This window comes from Gorilla gorilla, chromosome 4, assembly GCF_029281585.2.
Source record: "Gorilla gorilla gorilla isolate KB3781 chromosome 4, NHGRI_mGorGor1-v2.1_pri, whole genome shotgun sequence".
NCBI classification, from domain to species: Eukaryota; Metazoa; Chordata; class Mammalia; order Primates; family Hominidae; genus Gorilla; species Gorilla gorilla.
Window position 1 is genome coordinate 79,264,969 of NC_073228.2, and position 18,431 is coordinate 79,283,399.

The 18,431-nt window shown below is 56.7% G+C and overlaps 1 protein-coding gene across 1 annotated transcript; it reads left to right on the forward strand.

The window, feature by feature from the left end:
* Window positions 1-1,663: 1,663 nt before the first annotated feature.
* Window positions 1,664-16,296, forward strand: NATD1 (N-acetyltransferase domain containing 1). Its single transcript, XM_031010827.3, has 3 exons — window positions 1,664-1,960; window positions 10,935-11,053; window positions 11,730-16,296. Exons 1-3 carry the CDS (start codon window positions 1,855-1,857, stop codon window positions 11,844-11,846), a joined length of 342 nt encoding a protein of 113 aa, XP_030866687.1. The 5' UTR covers window positions 1,664-1,854; the 3' UTR covers window positions 11,847-16,296.
* Window positions 16,297-18,431: the final 2,135 nt, after the last annotated feature.

Consider the following 18,431-nt stretch of genomic DNA (forward strand, 5'->3'; position numbering starts at 1 on the left):
AGCCCCCACCACTTTCTGGATGGCCGAACCAATGTACACCTTACAGGTATTAGGTCTTTGCCTGTAACTTCTGTCTCCCTAAAATGTATAAAACCAAGCTATAACCCGACCACCTCCAGCACATGTTCTCAGGACCTCCTGAGGCTGTGTCCAGGGCCATAGTCACTCATATTTGGCTCAGAATAAGCTCTTCAAATATTTTACAGTTTGGCTTTTTTTGTCAACACAATGGAATAATTACTCAGTGGCGAAAAAGATGCAAAAACAGGGATGAATCTCACAGATAAAATATTGAGCAAAAGAAATTGGACATTAAAAGTACATATTGGACTGGGTGCGGTGGCTCATGCCTGTAATCCCAGTACGTTGGGAGGCCAAGGCGGATGGATCACCTGAGGTTGGAAGTTTGAAACCAGCCTGGCCAACATGGCGAAACCCTGTCTCTACTAAAAATACCAAAATTAGCCCGGCTTGTTGTTGTAGCCCTGTAGTCCTAGCTCCTCAGGAGGCTGAGGCAGGAGAATCGCTTGAACCCAGGAGGCAGAGGCTGCAGTGAGCCGAGATCAAGCCACTGCACTCCAGTCTGGGCGACAGAGCGAGACTCCGTCTTAAAATAAAATAAAATAGTACATATTGTATGATTATGTTTACATGATGGTCTAGAGAAACCTAATTAGTCAACAACGCTAGAAGTCTGGGACAGTGGTTACCTCAAAGGGTAGGGCATTGCTTGGAAGAGGGCCCTAGGGAACCACCAGTGTTCTGTATTTTGATTTGGATGGTGGTCACACGGGTGTGAACATCAAGTTTGCACCGTAATTAGCAAAATATTAAAAGTAACCTGTATGATTCACTGCACAGCTATGGGCAACAGGAGTGCCCCTTCAGGTGAGCAAGAGGGGAGGGTTTGGCTCTAAGGTTGAGCCTTGAGGAGCCTAATTAAGTCGCCTTTCAAAGAAGTCTGAGCCCCAACAGTCCTGTGTGTCTTCAAGCAAGTCCCTGCCCCTTTCTGGGATTCAGCCTCCCCATCTATGGAGTGGATCCAGGGATCCCCAAGGCCTCTTCCCGCATTTATGCCTCTCTTTGGGAGAGGTGGCATTTCACTCCTATCCCAAACAAGGCTTCACAGGACAATTCCTTCCCAGTAGCCAGTAGCCACCCAGGCTGCCCACACGGGTGGGTGCGCACTCCTAGCACCAGTAGCCCCAGGGCTTCAGCTGCGTGAGAACTTATGCATGTCTTTCACTTGCCTTAGCCTCTATTTGCTCATCTGTAAAATGGAGTCAAGCATAACTATTTTTCAGGCTTCTGGTGATAAATCTCAGCGCAGTGATTACTGAGCGCCGTGTGCGCCAGGGCTTTGCTATACACAGGCCGTGCACACAGCAAGTGCTTAATAAATGGTGGCTGCCTTGGGGACGATTAGAATGTCCATACAAAAGATTGTTACGTCTTTTTTAGAAGGCTCCTTGCGGGGGTCCCAAAGTTGCACGTGGGACAAACGCAAGACGGAAAAGTAGCCGGCGCGGCGCGGCGGCGGCCCTTGTTGTTTTGTTTGGGGCTGCGAGAGGAACGCGGCCGGCGCGGCCCCTTTAAGAGGCGACTGGAATGTATCAAAACAAAAAGGCCGCGCGTCCACTGGCTGCGCGCCGCACGTGACCTCACAGCTGATTTCCTGGCCCCCCCCCCCACCCTTTTTGTTGCTGCCGCCGCCGCCGAGTGTCAGTTTCAGCGCCGCCGCCTGCGGTCTCCCAGGCCGTAACTACCCCACCGCCTGCCGCCTGCGCCCGCGCTCCAGCCCCGCCGCGCGCCTGAGCTTTCCCCGCCGGCGCCGCGCCGCAGCCCCGTGCGCAGATGGCGCACTCAGCTGCCGCCGTGCCGCTGGGCGCGCTGGAGCAGGGCTGCCCCATCCGCGTGGAGCACGACCGCCGGCGCCGCCAGTTCACTGTCCGGCTCAACGGTAAGGCGGCCCCGGCCCGCCCCGACCTTTTGTCTGCGAGCGAGCGGGGCCCGCCGGGGCCGCCCCCTTGCTGGGTGCCCGTCCCCCGCGCGCCCGCGGCCCGGCTCCGGCACGCCGCCCGGGAAGGCTGTTGCAAGCGCGCGCCGCGGGGTGGTCCCGGGCGGCCGGAGCTCCGGGCGCGGGCCGGGTTGTGCTCGGGGCCAGGTGGGGGCGCGGCCGGCGCTCCGGGAAGTGGAACGGGCTGGGCGGGGGCAGACTTCCCGGGAGAGCAGGGGCCAGGACGGACAGGGGCCCCTGGAAAGGCAGAGGCAGGAGCTGGGGCAGCGCGGGTCCCCTGTCTCAATCGCAGGGGACCCGCACCTGCTCAGGCCCAGTTGTTCACGACTGTTGGGCACCCACTGAAGGCTCCTGTTTTGAGATCCTGGAAAGTTGGTCAGCCGTGACCTGTCCCCTTCTGTGGGTGCTATATGGCTTCCTGCTGCCCCTGGGAATCTTAGTCTTTCTACACGGGGGAGGCCTGCGGACCTGGGGCTGACCGCGAAAGGGGCTTGTGGTCCCCTGGGGGGAATGAGGGGCGGGGGGATGGCTATCACTATCAAGACTTCAGTGGCTCTGGGACTGGCCATTTGCCTCACTTCTGTGTGCCTTAGTTTCTCCCTCTCTGCAATGGGAATAATACCAGTGCACACCCCATTGGCTAGTTGTAAGGATAAAAGACTGTAACAAATGTAGAGGATCAGACCAGCTCATGGAGGATTAGTAAGCGCTGGTAAACGTGGCCCGATCGTGATTCGTGAAGCCAGAAAGCAAGGGCAAGTTCTCCCTTAGTATAGAGAAGTTTTTGTTTTTGTTTTTGTTTTTTGAGACGGAGTCTCACTCTGTCGCCCAGGCTGGAGTTCCTGTGACACAATCTCGGCTCACTGCAACCTCTGCCTCCTGGGTTCAAGTGATTCTCCTGCCTCAGCCTCAGGAGTAGGTGGGATTACAGGCACCCACCACCATGCCCAGCTAATTTTTGTATTAGAGACAGGCTTTCACCATGTTGGCCAGGCTGGTCTTGAACTCTTGACCTCAGGTGATCCACCTGCCATGGCCTCCCGAAGTGCTGGGATTACAGGAGTGAGCCACCACGCCCTGCCAGTGTAGAGAAGTTTTGACTAGCCCATCACCCCTCGGGAGGTCCCACAGGTAGGAAATAGAACTACAAAAACAAGGGCTATGAACTCCTTGTGGCCCACCTCACCCCAGTGGGAATGTCCAAGCTGGACCGGTCCTTAGGGGCCACTGTGCCCATTTTCAAGAAGGGAAGGTGGAGGGCCAGGAAAGGGAAAGGCTTGCGAGAGGTCAGGCTGAGAGTTGGGCAGAGCTGGGATGGCGTCCTGACTGGTCTGACTCCCTGAATGGTGGGGCTCCTGCGACCCACATTTGGCTTCAGCCAGGAGGGGTCTCTGCCAGATCTCCGATGCCATTTGGAATGTGCCGAGTGTCGAGCAAGGCCCCACTACAGCTTCGTGGATGGGACTGTCACAATACCCTGACAATGTTGTGACATACCACCCCGTGTTACAGATGAGGAAACTGAGGCTAGGGACCTTAGGAAGTGATTGCCCAGCATCACCCAGAACTTCACCATTGGCCCAACCAACCCTACACCACCAGGCAGAGGCAAGTCCTGGTACTGCTGTGGTGCCGGCAGGGCTCAGCTGGCCAGGACACTCGGGGCCCTGGCGACTCTGGGAGAGAGTCCTCATGGCTTTCAAATCCTCTCTTCTGAGGTTCCAGAGCGGCCTCTGGTTCCCTTGTGGGCTTGGGAGGGCCATTATACTCAGAGACAGAAAGAAGAGGGGATACATTTGTTTTTTGTTTTTTTTCTTTTTCTTTCTCTTCCAAGTGGGTACAGCCAAAGGACAGCCCTCCAGAGCTGGCCGTGGTCAGGGCTGGACATGCCCAGCCGTATTTCTAAACTTACCCCCTTCTGGAATTCACTGCCCAGATAGCTGACCACAGATGTGGCTGGGCATCTCCCCAGCCAAGCCCAGGGGAGAAAGAAGAGAGAGGCCAGAGGCCCCCAAGGGAGTGGCTGTGCAGCACAGGGTGGGGCTCTTCTGGGCTTCCAGGCCCCACTGGGTTTGGGTGTGTGTCTTGGGACCAGAGAGGGGTCGTCTGAGTCTGAGCCCAGGCCTCCCTGAGCTGAGGAGGACAACAGGCTGTGGTATCATTCCCGACCTGTAAGGCAAGCCTGGAGGCTGGTGCTGTTGTGCCCACTGAGAGATATAAACACTGAGGCTGAGGGGTCAGGTAGCCCCAGGCTCCTGGTGCAGAAGTGTTCCTAGGCTGTCCACATAGCACAGCTAGGCTGATTCTCTTCCTGCGAGCTCTGGTTCTGAGTGAGGGAAAACGTTTGAGCACCTTTGTTTATTAAGCATTTACAGTGTTCTAGGAGGCCCTGGGCACCTGGAGTCACTTTATTTCATAGCCACACACCACAGGGAGAGGGGAAACTGCATTTCCCATATACAGATGGGGAGACTGAGGCATGGGGAAGTGAAATGACTTGCCCAAAGTCTTGCACCACAGAGGTGGAAGAGCTGTGATTCACCCCGCAAGTATTTGTTGAGCGCCTACCATGTACCAAGCACTCTTTTAGGTGTCGGGGTCTCCTGGGGCTGACAGTTTAGAGAGGGAAATGGACAAGAAATAGAGTCAGTTTTAACGTATCCTGGAAAACAAGGGCTTTCATGAGAGGTGCAGGGGGCAGAGGGGAGGCTGTGTTGGGCAGGGCTGCTATTTACAATCATGTGTCTAGGAAGGCCCCTCCCTGGAGGGTGGCATTTAAGTGAAGACCTGAAGGAGGCAAGAAACAGAGCTGCAACAGGGAAGAGTGTTCCAAGTGGAGGGAATAGCAAGAGCAAAGGCTCTGCAGTGCCTGCGATGCCTGGTGTGTGCAGGATGGGTCAAGAGGTCATGGGGAGCAGGTGGTGCAGGGCCTGGAAGCCGTTGTCCTATGGGCTCGGCTTTGACTCTAAGGCTCCCAGGAGGGTCCTGAGCAGAAGACAGATGGGATGCCCCGGCTCCCTCTAGCTGCTGCTCTAAGGGGAGCAAACTGTGGGGACCAGGACAGAGCAGGGAGGTGTTTACTTTACTAGTCCAGACACTGCAAACAGGCGTGGGAGAAACGTCTAGATCCTGGACAGATGTGGAAGGAAGCATGGCTGTGACTTGCTTGTGGGTGATGAGGGAAGGCTTGAGCTCGGGCTTGTCTGATGCCACATCCTGGTTCTGAAATGCAAGCTTGTCATCACTTTACAGATGGGGAAACCAAGGCGCACAGCCTGTAGGGCAGCTAAGCCAGAATCAAGCCCCCGGCCTCCATCTGAGGACGGTTTCTGAAGGTTGGAGGCAGCTGGAAGAGACCCCCCACCTCCTGGGCAGCCCCTTCCTCAGCCTTCCCTTTCCCTCACAGGCAGGGCTGAGTGTCCCACTTGCTGCAAGGAAAGGAACACTTGAGGGGTGCAGAACCCTGGAACTTTCTGCGTCCTCCCTAACCCCCATTTTGTAGCCAGGAAGACTGAGGCCCCAGAGAGTCAGCTGCTGCCTCTGGCCTCCCTCAGCACCCCTGGATGCAGTGGAGCTAAGATCACAGCCCCAGGCTTTGGGAGGTGCTCAGATCACAGCCCCACTATGAGGCCGCTGGCTGTGTTGGGCTGGGCTGGACCAGGGTCCTCTGGGGAGGGGAGGGACGTATGGTTGAGCTTCTCCAGGCTCACAGCTCCCTCTGCCTAATCTACCAATGAACCACCAACATGTGGCACCTCCCTGATCCAGGCTCTACTTACAGAGGTGCCAGAAAAGCTGGCCAGGGTGCCTGCTTGTCCTTATCCCGTGCCACAGCTCTGGCAGCCTGGGCTCTGCCTCCGTCTACCTCAGTCTCCTCATCTGTATATTCGTGTTTTGATCTGCCAGCTCTCCTTGCGGGGTCAGTTTGGGCCGAGTGGAGAAAGCAGAGGTCAATGTCTTCTGCAGACTCCACATCTCCCAGAGGTCCTGCCCCTGTCCCCTGTCTGCAAGCTTTGGTCTTTCTCTGTGATCGCCTCCCCTGACAATTTCCTGGCCCCCTTTGGTCCCGAGGTTCAGGAGGGGCAGGGAGAGCATGGGGGTGCAGAGACCCAGGGACGGGTCCCCCACGAGCAGTGTAGCTTTAACTTTTCCCAAACCAGTCACGTGATGCTGGTGGGGTTCTCAGGCCCAGGAGGGAGGAGGGTGGTAGTGATCATCCAGGGACAGGTGAGGTCTCTGGGGCAGAGGGGTGTCAGGACTGGCGTAAGATCACCTGGCAGAGTTGAGACTGGAACTGAGGGCCCTGCCCTGCCCTAGGCTTGCTCCTGTGGCTACCAAGTGACAAGTACTGCCCCCCTGTGCTAGTCTGAGGTCTGGAGCTCTCAAGGCAGCTCTTAGAGCCTCGCCCAGATAAGGGCCTGGGCCAGGCCCAGAGGCCATGCCTGTGTCACTGTGAGCCGAGACAGCAGGATCCACAGTGCCCAGAAGTGAAAGCGTGGCTGACAGTGCTACCCTGGTGTCCTGCTGTCCCATCATGGGGGCTGCGGGTGGTCAGGGGAGGCTTCTGGGCACGTGACCTTTGGGCTCACCTGGAATGAGAAGGAAGGGTCCCCGGAGGCCCTGGGCAGAAAGGTGACAGGCAGGGGAGCAGCCACCAAGGCAGGGAGGCCAGAGAGGCAGCTGGACCCCAGGCATGTTTAGAAAGCCGTGTCCACAGTCCTGCCGAGGGTCAGGTCAGATGAGAAAAGGCGAGGAGGAGCCAAGGACCTTGGTCAAGCTTTGGGGACTTGGGCATTTTCCTGGGATGTCCAGGCAGGTTTGGGGCAGGACAAGTTGAGCGTGAGGACCGGTATTGCATTTGTGGCCTGTGTCGTGGGTGTAACACTTGTGACTGGGTGGCCTTTGAAGGCCCTCCAAGGTGGGGTTCAGGTCCTGGCCAGATGCTCCGAGGTTGCTGCCCAGGAGCCTGGCTCCTCGCTGGCCCAGTGCCATGTGGTCTGGCCCATGTAGGGTGTCCATTTAAACTCGGTCTTTTCCTCACATGCAGTCCCACCACCACCGTGGCCACCCCAGATGCCCTCTGTTCCCCTTTCAGCCTGAAGACCCTCCTTTGACTCAGCCCTATCCCCAGTCAACTCCACACACCTCCGTGACTCTCATTCCAGGTGAGCCCAAACGTCACCTGCCCAGAGGCCTCCCCTGACTGCCCGCAGCACCCATGATGGGACAGCAGGACACCAGGGCAGCACTGTCAGCCATGCTTTCACTTCTGGGCACCGTGGATCCTGCTGTCTCAGCTCACAGTGACACAGGCACAGCCTCTAGGCCTGGTCCAGGCCATAGGCCCTTATCTGTGCTAGGCTCTTAAGAGCTGCCTCAAGAGCTCCAGACCTCAGACTAACACAGCGGGTTCAGGACTTGTCACTTGGGAGCCACAGGAGCAAGCTTAGGGCAGGGCAGGACCCTCAGTTCCAGTCTCAACTCTGCCAGGTGATCTTACACCAGTCCCGACACCTCTCTGCCCCAGAGACCTGACCTGTCCCAGGATGATCACCACCACCTTCCTCCCTCCTGGGCCTCGGTTTCCCCATCTGTACACGGGGCTGTGAGAATCGTGTTTAGTGGGATGGTTGTGAGGATCGTTGTGTGGAGAGAGCAGAGCACGAGCCTGCCCCGTGCTGGGGCTGCACATGCTTGGGCCACCACCGCTTCTGTCCTGCTGTCTCCTGGGAGCCGCAGCCTGAGGTGCAGGCCCGGCTGTGGGAAGGCCAGCATGCTGGTCCAGCCAGTTGTCCACAGGTCTGCCACAAGGCCCTAGTGTGTGTCTGGCAGAGACAGAACAGCAGTTGTTTTAGTTGGACAAACATTTCTTGGGTGTCTACGCTGAGCTGGGTGCCTGGAATATGGTAGTGGCCGAGCTGTGCGATCACTAAGGGTCAATGGGAGGCAGAGAAGTTCTGAGGACTCCCAGGGTCAGGTCCATCCATGGCCCAGGTGGCTACTCCAGAAACACTGACACAGGGTGTGCACAGAGGAGCAGTAATGAGCTTGCCAGGCTTCTTGTATCCACCTCCCTGCTCTGCAGAGACTGCTGGAGCAAAAGCTGAGGTTTTTTTGGTGGCTTGCAGGGCCCTGTGTGGTCTGGCCCCAGGATCTCTGACTTGGTTTCCCAATCCTCACTCCCGGCTTGTTTGGGCCCAGCCACTCTGGCCTCCTTGCTCTTCCTTCAACCTCCTACCCCAGGGCCTTTGCACGTGCTGTTCTCACCAGTGGATGGCTCATACCCCACGTGTCCTTTGGGGTCCTTGTATGCCCTCTTTACAGTGGCAGCCCTGCCCCTCCCCACCCCTCCTCTGCTGTATAGTGATCCTTGGCACCTGTCAGCTTATCACCTGTGTGCCCTCTGTGATATATGTATTTATTTAGAGACAGGGTCTCACTCTGTCACCCAGGCTGGAATGCAGTGATACAATCATATTTCACTGCAGCCCCAAACTCCTGGGCTCAAGTGATTCTCCCGCCTCAGCTTCCCAAATAGCCGGGACCATAGCTGTGTACCACCATGCTCAGCTTTTTTTTTTTTTTTTTGAGATGGAGTTTTGCCCTTGTTGCCCAGCCTGGAGTGCAATGATGCGGTCTCAGCTCACTGCAACCTCTGCCTCCCGGGTTCAAGTGATTCTCCTGCCTCAGCCTCCCAAGTAGCTGGGATTACAAGCACCCGCTACCACGCCTGGCTAATTTTTGTATCTTTAGTAGAGATGGTGTTTCACCATGTTGGCCAGGCTGGTCTCGAACTCTTGAACTCAGGTGATCCATCCACCTCGGCCTCCCAAAGTGCTGGGATTATAGGAGTGGGTCACCGTGCCTGGCCCCTGTATTATTTATAATGATATTACTTATTGTGTGTCTTCATCAGTAGGTAAGATCTCCATGAGGAAGAGTTTCATCAGTTTTGTTCGCTGCTGCCTGCCCTGCAGCCCAAACCCTACTGGGACACAGTAAGCCCTCAATGAGCCTGGGGTAATTAAATGGCCAGGCTAGGTAGGCAGCTCCCTTGGTGACCGGGTCAGTCCCAGAATAGCCTCCGATCTCTGCTCTCCTGTCCTGGGTGAGTTGAATTAACCCCAGCAGGTGGGGAGCCAAGAACCACATCCCTTGCTGTGCAGCCAGGACAGGCGGCAATGGCCACAGCTGGGCCTTGGCCAGGGTGGCAGGCACAGTCCACAGAAGGACAGTCAGGCCCACAAGGAGGAGGCAGCAGGGCTGGTGTGGGGGCGGGGCTGCAGGCATGAGGGGAGTGGGGCTGGGGAACCCTCAGCTGGGCCTGGCAGGAATGGAGAAAGGGCATCAGGCAGAGGGAAGTGCCTAGGCGATGGCGGGTGCAGGAAGTAGCAGGTGTGTCGGTGGAGCAGAAAGAATGGCTGTGGCTCAGGACCTGCAGGCCTGGGCTCCAGCGTCATCTTGGCCTGCTGTGTGACTTGGATCCCTGCATCTCAGTAGTTCCTCATCTGGAAATGGGAGATGAATTGTAGCCACTCTCCTGAGGCTTTGGGGAGAATCAAAGGAGAGAACAAGGGCCAGAAGGCCTCCTTGCTGCCGTTGGCCCCAGTTCCGGTGGCCCTGGACTAGTGGTTGGACCTCTTGGCCTGTCAGCCTTCCCCTCGTGTTGCCCAGCACAGGCTTTAAGGGCAGATTCTCTGGGGCTTTGAAGTTAAAACACATGAGGGCAGATTCTCTGGGGCTTTGAAGTTAATACACATGAAACATAGCATGATTTTAAAGAGTGAATCACATCTGTCCCTTTGCTGAGGGCCTTCTAGTGGCGCCCAGCTCAGAAGGCTTAGGAGGCTCTGCAGGACCTGCCCTATCACCTCCCTGCCCCCATTTCTGCCCTTCCCCTCACCCACCCCACTCCAGCTGCCCCTCATTCAGGCCTACTCCTGCCTCAGAGCCTTTGCACTGGCTGTTCCCTCTGCCCAGAACACCGTTCCCTCAGAATGGCTGGTGCCCTCTCCTTCCTGTCTTCACCTGCCCCCATTCCCTGGCATCCTACACATCACTTGCTTTTCATGTTTATTCTCTTTCTCCCCTTCCGGTTTCATGGGGGTAGGACTCCTTGTCTAGCTTGTTTGTTGCTATACTCCCAGCATCTGAAACAGTACCTGGGGCTCAGGAAACATTTGGTGGATGGATAAGTGGATGGGTGGGTTGATGGATGGGTAGGTGGAGAGACAAATAGATGAGACACTAAAAACTGTGATTAGGAAAAAGTTCAGTTAATTGTTTGCCCAGCAGGAGTTTGGGGTGGACTGGTGAGCTCCAGGCTTGGCAGGCCTGGTGGAGTGTGAAAACCCGTTTGTTCCTGCCTCCTGTGTCCAGCGTCAGTTTCTCATGAACTCTACCACAGGCCTCTGATCTTTCCTGCTGCGTCTCTCTCAGGGTCCAGCAGGTGGTCCTGATGCGTGGCGCAGCGCTGCCTCTCTAATCTCTTCATGCTCTGCCTTAGTTGCAGATTTGCTGAGCCCTGTTCTGTGTCCAGTGCTGGGTCCTGGGACTCCCAGATCCAGGGATGTGGTGGGGTGGGGATGCAGGGAGCAGGGCTACAGAAAGGGGTGGCAGGGCCCTGGGATGCTAGGACTGACGCAGTAGCAAAGGTTCATGTGGGGCTCAAGTGTTCTAGGCACGGCTGTAAGCATGTCACAGAGGTTACCTCATTTAATCCTCCAAACCACCCTATGAAGGACATTTTATTGTACCTCCACTTTATGGATGAGGAGACTGAGGCACTGAGAGGTTATTCAGGATTCAGCTGTAGCAGCTGAATGACTCCAAATGCCTGTCCCTCCACCCCAGTCTCGGTGCCTGAGTCCGCTGGGATGGGAGTCAGCATAGGCTTACCTGTCTCCACAACCCCCAGGATGTCATGACCGGGCCGTCCTGCTCTATGAGTACGTGGGCAAGCGGATCGTGGACCTGCAGCACACCGAGGTCCCAGATGCCTACCGTGGGCGTGGCATCGCCAAGCACCTTGCCAAGGTAGGGCAGGCAGGCGGCAGGGCCAAGCGGGGACGGGGACATGGGGGCTGCCACCTTCCCTCTGAGGAGACGGTGGCCCTGGGGGCCACTTCAGCCTGCTTCTTGGCCCTGGGTCCTCTCTGGGCCAGTGGCAGCCTTTCTGGGCCCAGGCTCCTGTTCTGCAAGACCCTGGCGTGGCTGAGCCTCCAAGATCCTCACACACCTCCTGTGTGGCAGGTGCTTCACAGGAGCCCCATTCCTGCCCCCAACCCTTTCATCCTCAGGGCATCCCAAACCCCAGGCTGCCTGGAGAGCAGGTTTGGGCTTAATGAAGGGAGTTACAGCCAGAGCAAAGAATGACCGTCAGTCCCCTGAGGGCTGCTGCTGGGACTTAACTGGGCCGTCTGCCGGCTTCCCCTCCTCCACCCCCACCCCGCCAGGAGAATTGCAGGGCAACCTTTGTCCTCCATGCTGCCTGAGGCAAGGGGGCTTGTAGGGGAGAGGTGATGTGTTTTTTCCTTGTGTACCAGACCAGTCTGTGGGGATCATCCCAGGTGACACTGAAACTCAAGGGAGTTACCGACCTGGGCAAAGTGGAAGGGTGGCCAGGGAGCCGGGCCTGGGGAGGCAGCAGACAATGCCACCTTCTGGTGCCAGCTGCAGGCCCTGACCACTCTCCTCTCTGCCCGGCTCCCAGGCCGCCCTGGACTTCGTGGTGGAGGAGGACCTGAAGGCCCATCTCACCTGCTGGTACATCCAGAAGTACGTCAAGGAGAACCCCCTGCCGCAGTACCTGGAGCGCCTGCAGCCGTAACCCTGGCCTGCAGGCGGGAGCGCTCCCTGCCGGACTCTTCCACGTGGCCTTTGCCTGGCCCCACGTGCTCTCAGGAACCTGGTCCCACTGGGAACAGACTCAGAGTTATTTTTGTAAGGACACTCATCTGTGCCCCACGTCCAGATCCCTGGAGGCAGCTGACCAATGATGGGCGGTGACCCGGTAACCGAGGCAGCAAGGAGGCCAGGTAGTCCCGGCAGCTCTCACTCTGCAGAGACCAGCGGCTTCGTGGGAGGCCTGTGGGTCGCACGTAGGGGCTAGAGCCAGCCTGCATCCTGCCCACCGGGCTCCACTTGGAGATCAGCAGGAGGGCCAGTGCGGGACCCCTGCTGCCACCTCTCCTGTGCCTGTGTCCTTTCTGGAAATTAAGAAGGTGTGCTCCAGAGCCAAGAGGAGCAATAAGAAACCTCGTGTGCCAGCTTCTGAGGGTGGCAGTGCCAGACCCCACCTGCCAGCGGTGCTGCCCCTTTCTCAGACCCCCATGCCCAGTGCAGGCAGGGCCCTGGAAAGGGTCAGCTCTCCCTGACAGAGACCAGCAGAGTGAAGGACTGAGCACTGGCCAGGCTCAACCGTACGTGCGGTTCACACATGTGAACATGCAGGATGCAGTCTACAGGCGGGCTGGTGGTGGGTGCCGGGGGTGTTTTCCTCTCCTTGGTACCCCCATCTTTTTTTTGGCCTCTCGTGTAGGTTCTGCAGGAAACCAAGGCCCCATCCCCATGGGCTGCTATCCCCTATACCCCTGTCTGCCGGGAGGAGATCCAAGGGGGCCTGAGCAGCTGCAGGCCCGCCCCTTGCTGGCCTTGGCCACCTGCCTGAGCCTTCTCCGAGGAGATGCCTTGGAGCTGGGGTGGGAGTGAGGCTGACTATTCTCCAAAAACCACCCTCAGCATCCAAGAGGAAGAAACAGCCACAGGGGTTTCTGTGCTGCTGCCAGACATCAGTGTCCTCTTTTGTGGCTGGCTACAGCCGGATACACTTTGCTGCCCATCTGGCCCTGGGCTCCTCCCCAACCCAGCCTTCCTGGGTGCAGCCTGGGAGACACACCAGCATGCTTTGGTGGGACCAGCCTTTCCAGGGCATGCTGGCTTCCCCTGGGGCTGCTGACTCAGGTCCTGCCTTCTTGTGTCAGCGCTAACAAGGGTCAGATTCGTCCCTGCCCTTCTGTAGAGCTGGAGGGTGACCTGGAGCCAGGGGCCCTTTAGGGCTGAGACATTTGTTAGTCGGAGTGATGCATCCCTACCAGGCTTCGGGGGGAGTCAGGCTGGGCTCTGGGCAGTACAGGGAGAGGTTGACCAGGACCCCCATGCCTTCCTCCCCCGGTGCAGGGGCAGTGGTCGCCATGCTGACTCCTCCCTTTGACTCCATGCACGGGCGCTGGCTGGCCTGTGGTTGCATTTTCCACTCACCTCCTTGCTATCCCCATTCTTGGCACCAAGACCCCCCACATTCCTTCTCCAGCAACAGCAGCCCAGGGGCCTTCCTGCCTGGACGCAGGACCACGGAGACCTGCATGTGCAGGGAGGCCTGGCAGCCTGCCGATGGGGGTCCCTGAGCCCCGGAGTCTCCTCGAAACCCCTGCTGTGGGTCACAGCATGGACCAGCAGGGGTCACCATCCTGAGTACCCCCCACATCCCTGCCCCTTGACCTGTGACAGATGCTCCTGTCCTGGCCTCCAGGAAGTCAGCTCTTTTGCAAAGGGCTTGTGTGAGAGGTCGGAGAAAGCCCTGGGCCTCCAGGGAGATGCAGCTGGCAGGAGGTGGGCTGAGCTGCTCTGGGGCTAGGGGTGGCCCATTGCTGGCAGAATTTAAGGAAAGAGCAGGTTGTAGGCACAGAGGATGGGCAGCCAGGCCTGGGCCTTCCCCTTACTGTCCCAGGGCAGCAGGGCTAAGGGCCTCTTTTACCCTCCCTAAGGTCACCCCCTTCCCAGCCACACGTCCCTCCCCAAGTTCAAGCACATAGTCCATCATGACCACCCAGGAGCTCAGTGAGCTGAGGCCATGTCCCTATGGCCTCCAGCCCATCCGCAGGAGGGTCCCTTGCAGTGGCAGCACAAAGAGTCCCCCACAGGAAGCCCCTGAGGGCCAGCATGGGCCTTGAGAGCCAGGAGGGAATAGGCCTGGCGCCACTCTGTTCCCACTCCCACCTAAGATTCCTACCCCTGTGTTCTAGCAGGTGACTCTCGATCTGGCCAGCCCACAACAAATACTTGAACTAGGCGGCATGGGGTGGTGGAGGCCTGCAGAGGCCCTGGGCCCAGGAACTGAGACTAGGGCTTTCTCAGGAGGGCCTGATCAAGCTCCCGCAGGTATGACCTGGCCTCCTCGCCTCGGGCTGCCTTAGAGCACCACTAACCCACGCCAAGGGGCTAGGCAGGGCTTCGCGGGGCCTCGCCCAAGGTCTCCAGCAGAGCAATAACATCTCCCCAGGTTGGGTTGCCACAGACACCCTGCCCTGGAGCCCCCAGCCCATCCCGTCTGGTGCTACCCTGTCTGCCTGGCAGCTTAGCCTCACCCCTCCTGTCGGGTCACCTGGGGGTCCTTGGTAAGGATGCCGCCACATGGGGCCGGTTTATGCACCTGGGCGAGAACCTGACTGGGGCAGGGGATGCTCAGGGGCCTGCAGGTCTCCCACAGAGCTGCTTTTCTGCCCGCCTCACCCTGTGGGTTTCTATGTCTTGCCGGGTCAAAATAGGCAGTGACTCGTGCCTTCCCTCCTCAGGGCCCGCGGCAGGGTGTGGACCCAGCTGGCTGCTGGACCGCCCCCTTCCTCATTCTCCAAGCTCATCAACAGGTCTCAGAGGAACATTTCCATAAAAGGTGTGGCCTGGCATGTAGTGCTGTCTGCACACTGTCGCTTCCCCCACAGCAACCTGCCGGTCAGCCTTAACTGGTGTGGAGGTCGAGGTGGGGAGGGGGAGGCGGGCTTCCCTCCCTGGTGTCTGGCCTCTTTTCACTCAGCCCTCAGCACAGCCTTCAGCGTGGAGAGCGAGACCCTGCGTGTCACTGGGGCTTGGCTGAGGTCTCCCTGCAGGATAACAGTGACTTCAGGAACCCAGACCCCGGTCTGGGTGGCTCTACCTTCCCGGCTGGCCCAGCCCCTACACCACAGTTCCCTGCCACCTCCAGGCGCAAAAGCCTCTGAGGCCACAGCCCAGCTATGAAGCTGAGTGGGTTTGTGCGGTCGCCTAGGGAAGGGGCAGTGATGCCATGCATGAGATCCGCTGTGCCATAAGAAGTTGCTTCCTTTAGAATTTCTGGTCCAATGCAGGGAGGTGAGGCCCAGCCTCATGATAACACATGCCCATCAAGGAAAAGCTGTGGCTAATGCTTCCAAAACAAGTGAAAATCTTGCACCAGGCCCAGGGCCATATCTCATTCCGCCCCCAGCTACTGAGGGAGGGGACAGACTGCTGGAGAACAATTTCTCCTAGTTACCACTGGGGGTTACATGGCTACTCAGAATGAAAGATAAATTGCCAGGCCTGTTGCAATCTTTTTTTTGAGATGGGAGTCTTGCTGTGTCGCCCAGGCTGGAGTGCAGTGGTGCGATCTCGGCTCACTGCAACCTCCACCTCCCCGGTTCAAGCAATTCTCCTGCCTCAGCTTCCTGAGTAGCTGGAATTACAGGTGCCCGCCACCATGCCTGGCTAATTTTTGTATTTTTAGTAGAGACGGGGTTTCACTGTGTTGGCCAGGCTGGTCTCGAACCCCTGACCTCAAATGATCCGCCCACCTCGGCCTCCCAAAGTGTTGGGATTACAGGCGTGAGCCACCTCACCCGGCCCCATTGCAATCTTACTCCGCTTCGTTTTCACAGCAGTCCCGGGACATGCCCATTATTAGGTCTATTTGATAGATGCTACTGAGGCTCAGAGTCGGGGGTCACGAGCCAAAGCCCACACCGCTAGAAGGGCTCAGGACAGCTCAGCTCCCGTCCTCTTGGTGGCATCAAGCTTGTGTGATATGAGGTCTTATGTCTGCTCATGACAGATAGCCTTGAAAGCAATAAACAGATACAACTTCCAGCAACTTCCCACTCAGCTGCAAGGCTGCGGGGGGTCCTGCCTCGAGCCATAAGGTGAGCAGCTAGCCAGTGCCGGGCCAGTGTGGAGAAGGCTGAATTGCCTGTGAAGCTGGGGTTGCAGGCAGGAATATTCATGGAGCCCCTGACCATGTACTCACACTGCTTTTCCTCAGTTCAGGGTTCTTGGATTTGCTCAAGTCCACCCAAATATCCCTTTACGATTCTCAGGGTCCCACTCCTTCCAGATCCAATGCCCTAAATTTTACATAAGAGTTCCGGCAAGGCTGTGAATTCAACTTGTGTTGTAACTGCAACCTGCAGAATCAAATTTAGGGTTATGTTTTCAGTTGTATCAGTCTTATGACTACAAGATATTAAAGAGATTCTTTTCTGGTTATCAAAGATGCTCTCTGGTTTTCTGTCCATGTTTTGAGCTGGCTTTATCACTTCTGACTCCAGTGTAGTCAGAAGCCACCAGTCTCTCCAGCTGTCCCCATGACATGATGAAGGGCTGCAGCCATTTGGTCTCAAGCTTTGCCTTCAAGAGACACTTCACGCCAGGCACTTAACATAGGTGATATTGTGAGGACTAGTTTTGCCACTGAATGCTGTGACTTTCCAGGGTACCACATCCCCTCTGACAGTGAGGTCATTACTGCGTTCCAGCCCAATCCAGGCAGATAACCAGTCCCCGATTTCCAGCATTAAGGCTCTATTTCTAGGAAGTCATTCCTGCTACCAAGGACATTATCAGTCAGTGAAGAGTCAGGAAAATGGAAATTGCCCAGGCACTTCAGAGTGGATTTAATGCAGGGTACTGGTTATGAAAACTGTTGGAAGGATGAGAGGAATGAGAGTGGAGGTGAGATTGCCAAAATATTGGTAAGTAAGTGCAGGAAGCTGCTTTTACATGGAGGCTGGAGGAACAGGTGTCACCCAGAAGCGTCTGGGGATCACAGGGCTGCTAGGGTGCTCCTGGTAGAAACTTGCTGGCTGAACAAGACCCAGGTGTGCATGCCTGCTGTTGCCACCACTAAAAAAACCCCCAGATCCAGGAACTTTACTGCCTTCTGATTGATCAGTGCTTCCTACCAGCAGAAACAAATTGGAAGCCCACTGGTAAGGGCTCTAACAAATGTAGTTTGCAGGCTTCCAGCCTCTCTGTGATCAGAGGAGGGAAGGGCTGGCAACCAACAGACAATCAGGGCAAGGAGAAATATTCTTGCCTGCACGGGGTGTGGCATATGACATAAATGCCAGTTCATTGATACCAAGGCTGAGGCAAAGCATCTAGAGGATGACAGACCCCAGAACCAGGCAGACCAAGAATGGATGGATAGTGGGTAGATGATTGGGTGATAGTTGGAGGGGTAGATGAGTGGGTGGATGCGTAAGTGGGTGGATGGATGTGTGCATGGGTGAGATAATGGTTATTAGCAATACCAGCTCATCTGCCATCACTAATACCAGCACATCATGCACTGGAGTGCTAAAAATAAAAGGTCCCTTGTCTTGGGAAGAGCTTGTCTGAGGGTCGAGGGAGACACTTGTAGGCCATTAAACATGGAGTCAGGTGGGAGATCTGGCTGGGTGAGATTCTATCATTTTCTGAATTAGGGAGAGGGTGGAACCCAGGAGTTGAAAGACGGGGCCCCTTGAGCGGTTTGTTCCTGAGAGTTGTCCTGACTCAGGAGGAAACTTGATGGGGTCATACATTGGGTGTGGAAAGACACTGAGACTGCAGGAATAAGCCTCTGCATGGCCATTCTGGAATCTAGGAAAGGAGAGCCAGAGCATACAAATGTATTGGTGTTTCATCTGCCAACTAAGACAAAAAGTTCAACTAGGTGCCCTGGACTAGGTCGTCTCATTTAAACTTCCCAACAAGCCATGAGGAGAGAACCTGCATCCTGTTCAGGTGGAGCCGCTGCCCTTTAGAGATATGATGTCATCCACACCGTGCTCAGTGAGGGTGACCCAGGCAGATGGGGCTCTATCTTCACAGGACCCGAGTTTAGGGGGAGGGGAATGAGAAAGTACACACGTAGCAAGAAACTCTGTGACCAGACTATTTGTGCACACGCAGGCGGCGACGCACCCAGTCCCAATGCGGAGAACTTGCAAGGCTCTCTTGAAGAAGGAGATGTGGGCTGGGGCCTGAAAGATGAGGGAGCTTTGCAAGGGGCACAGCCTGCAGGCCCCACGGGATCCAGGCCTCATGGTCTCTGACCTCATCTCCCACTACTCTTCTCCTTTCTCACTCCACCCCAACCACATGGGCCTCCTGCTGGTCCTCGTATCTGCAAAGCTGCTCCCACCTCAGAGGCTATACCCTCTGCCCAGAGTACTCTTCCCCTAGATATGCTCATGACTCAGTCCCTCACCTCCTTCAGGTCTGTGCCCAATGATCACCTTCTGGATGAGGCCTTCCTTCCCAGTTCTCCCCTGCCCAACATTTAAATTGCCGCCTCCTCCACTTCTGATCCCCTTACCCTGCCCCATTTTTTCCAGCCATTGATTTCTTCTTACACAATGTA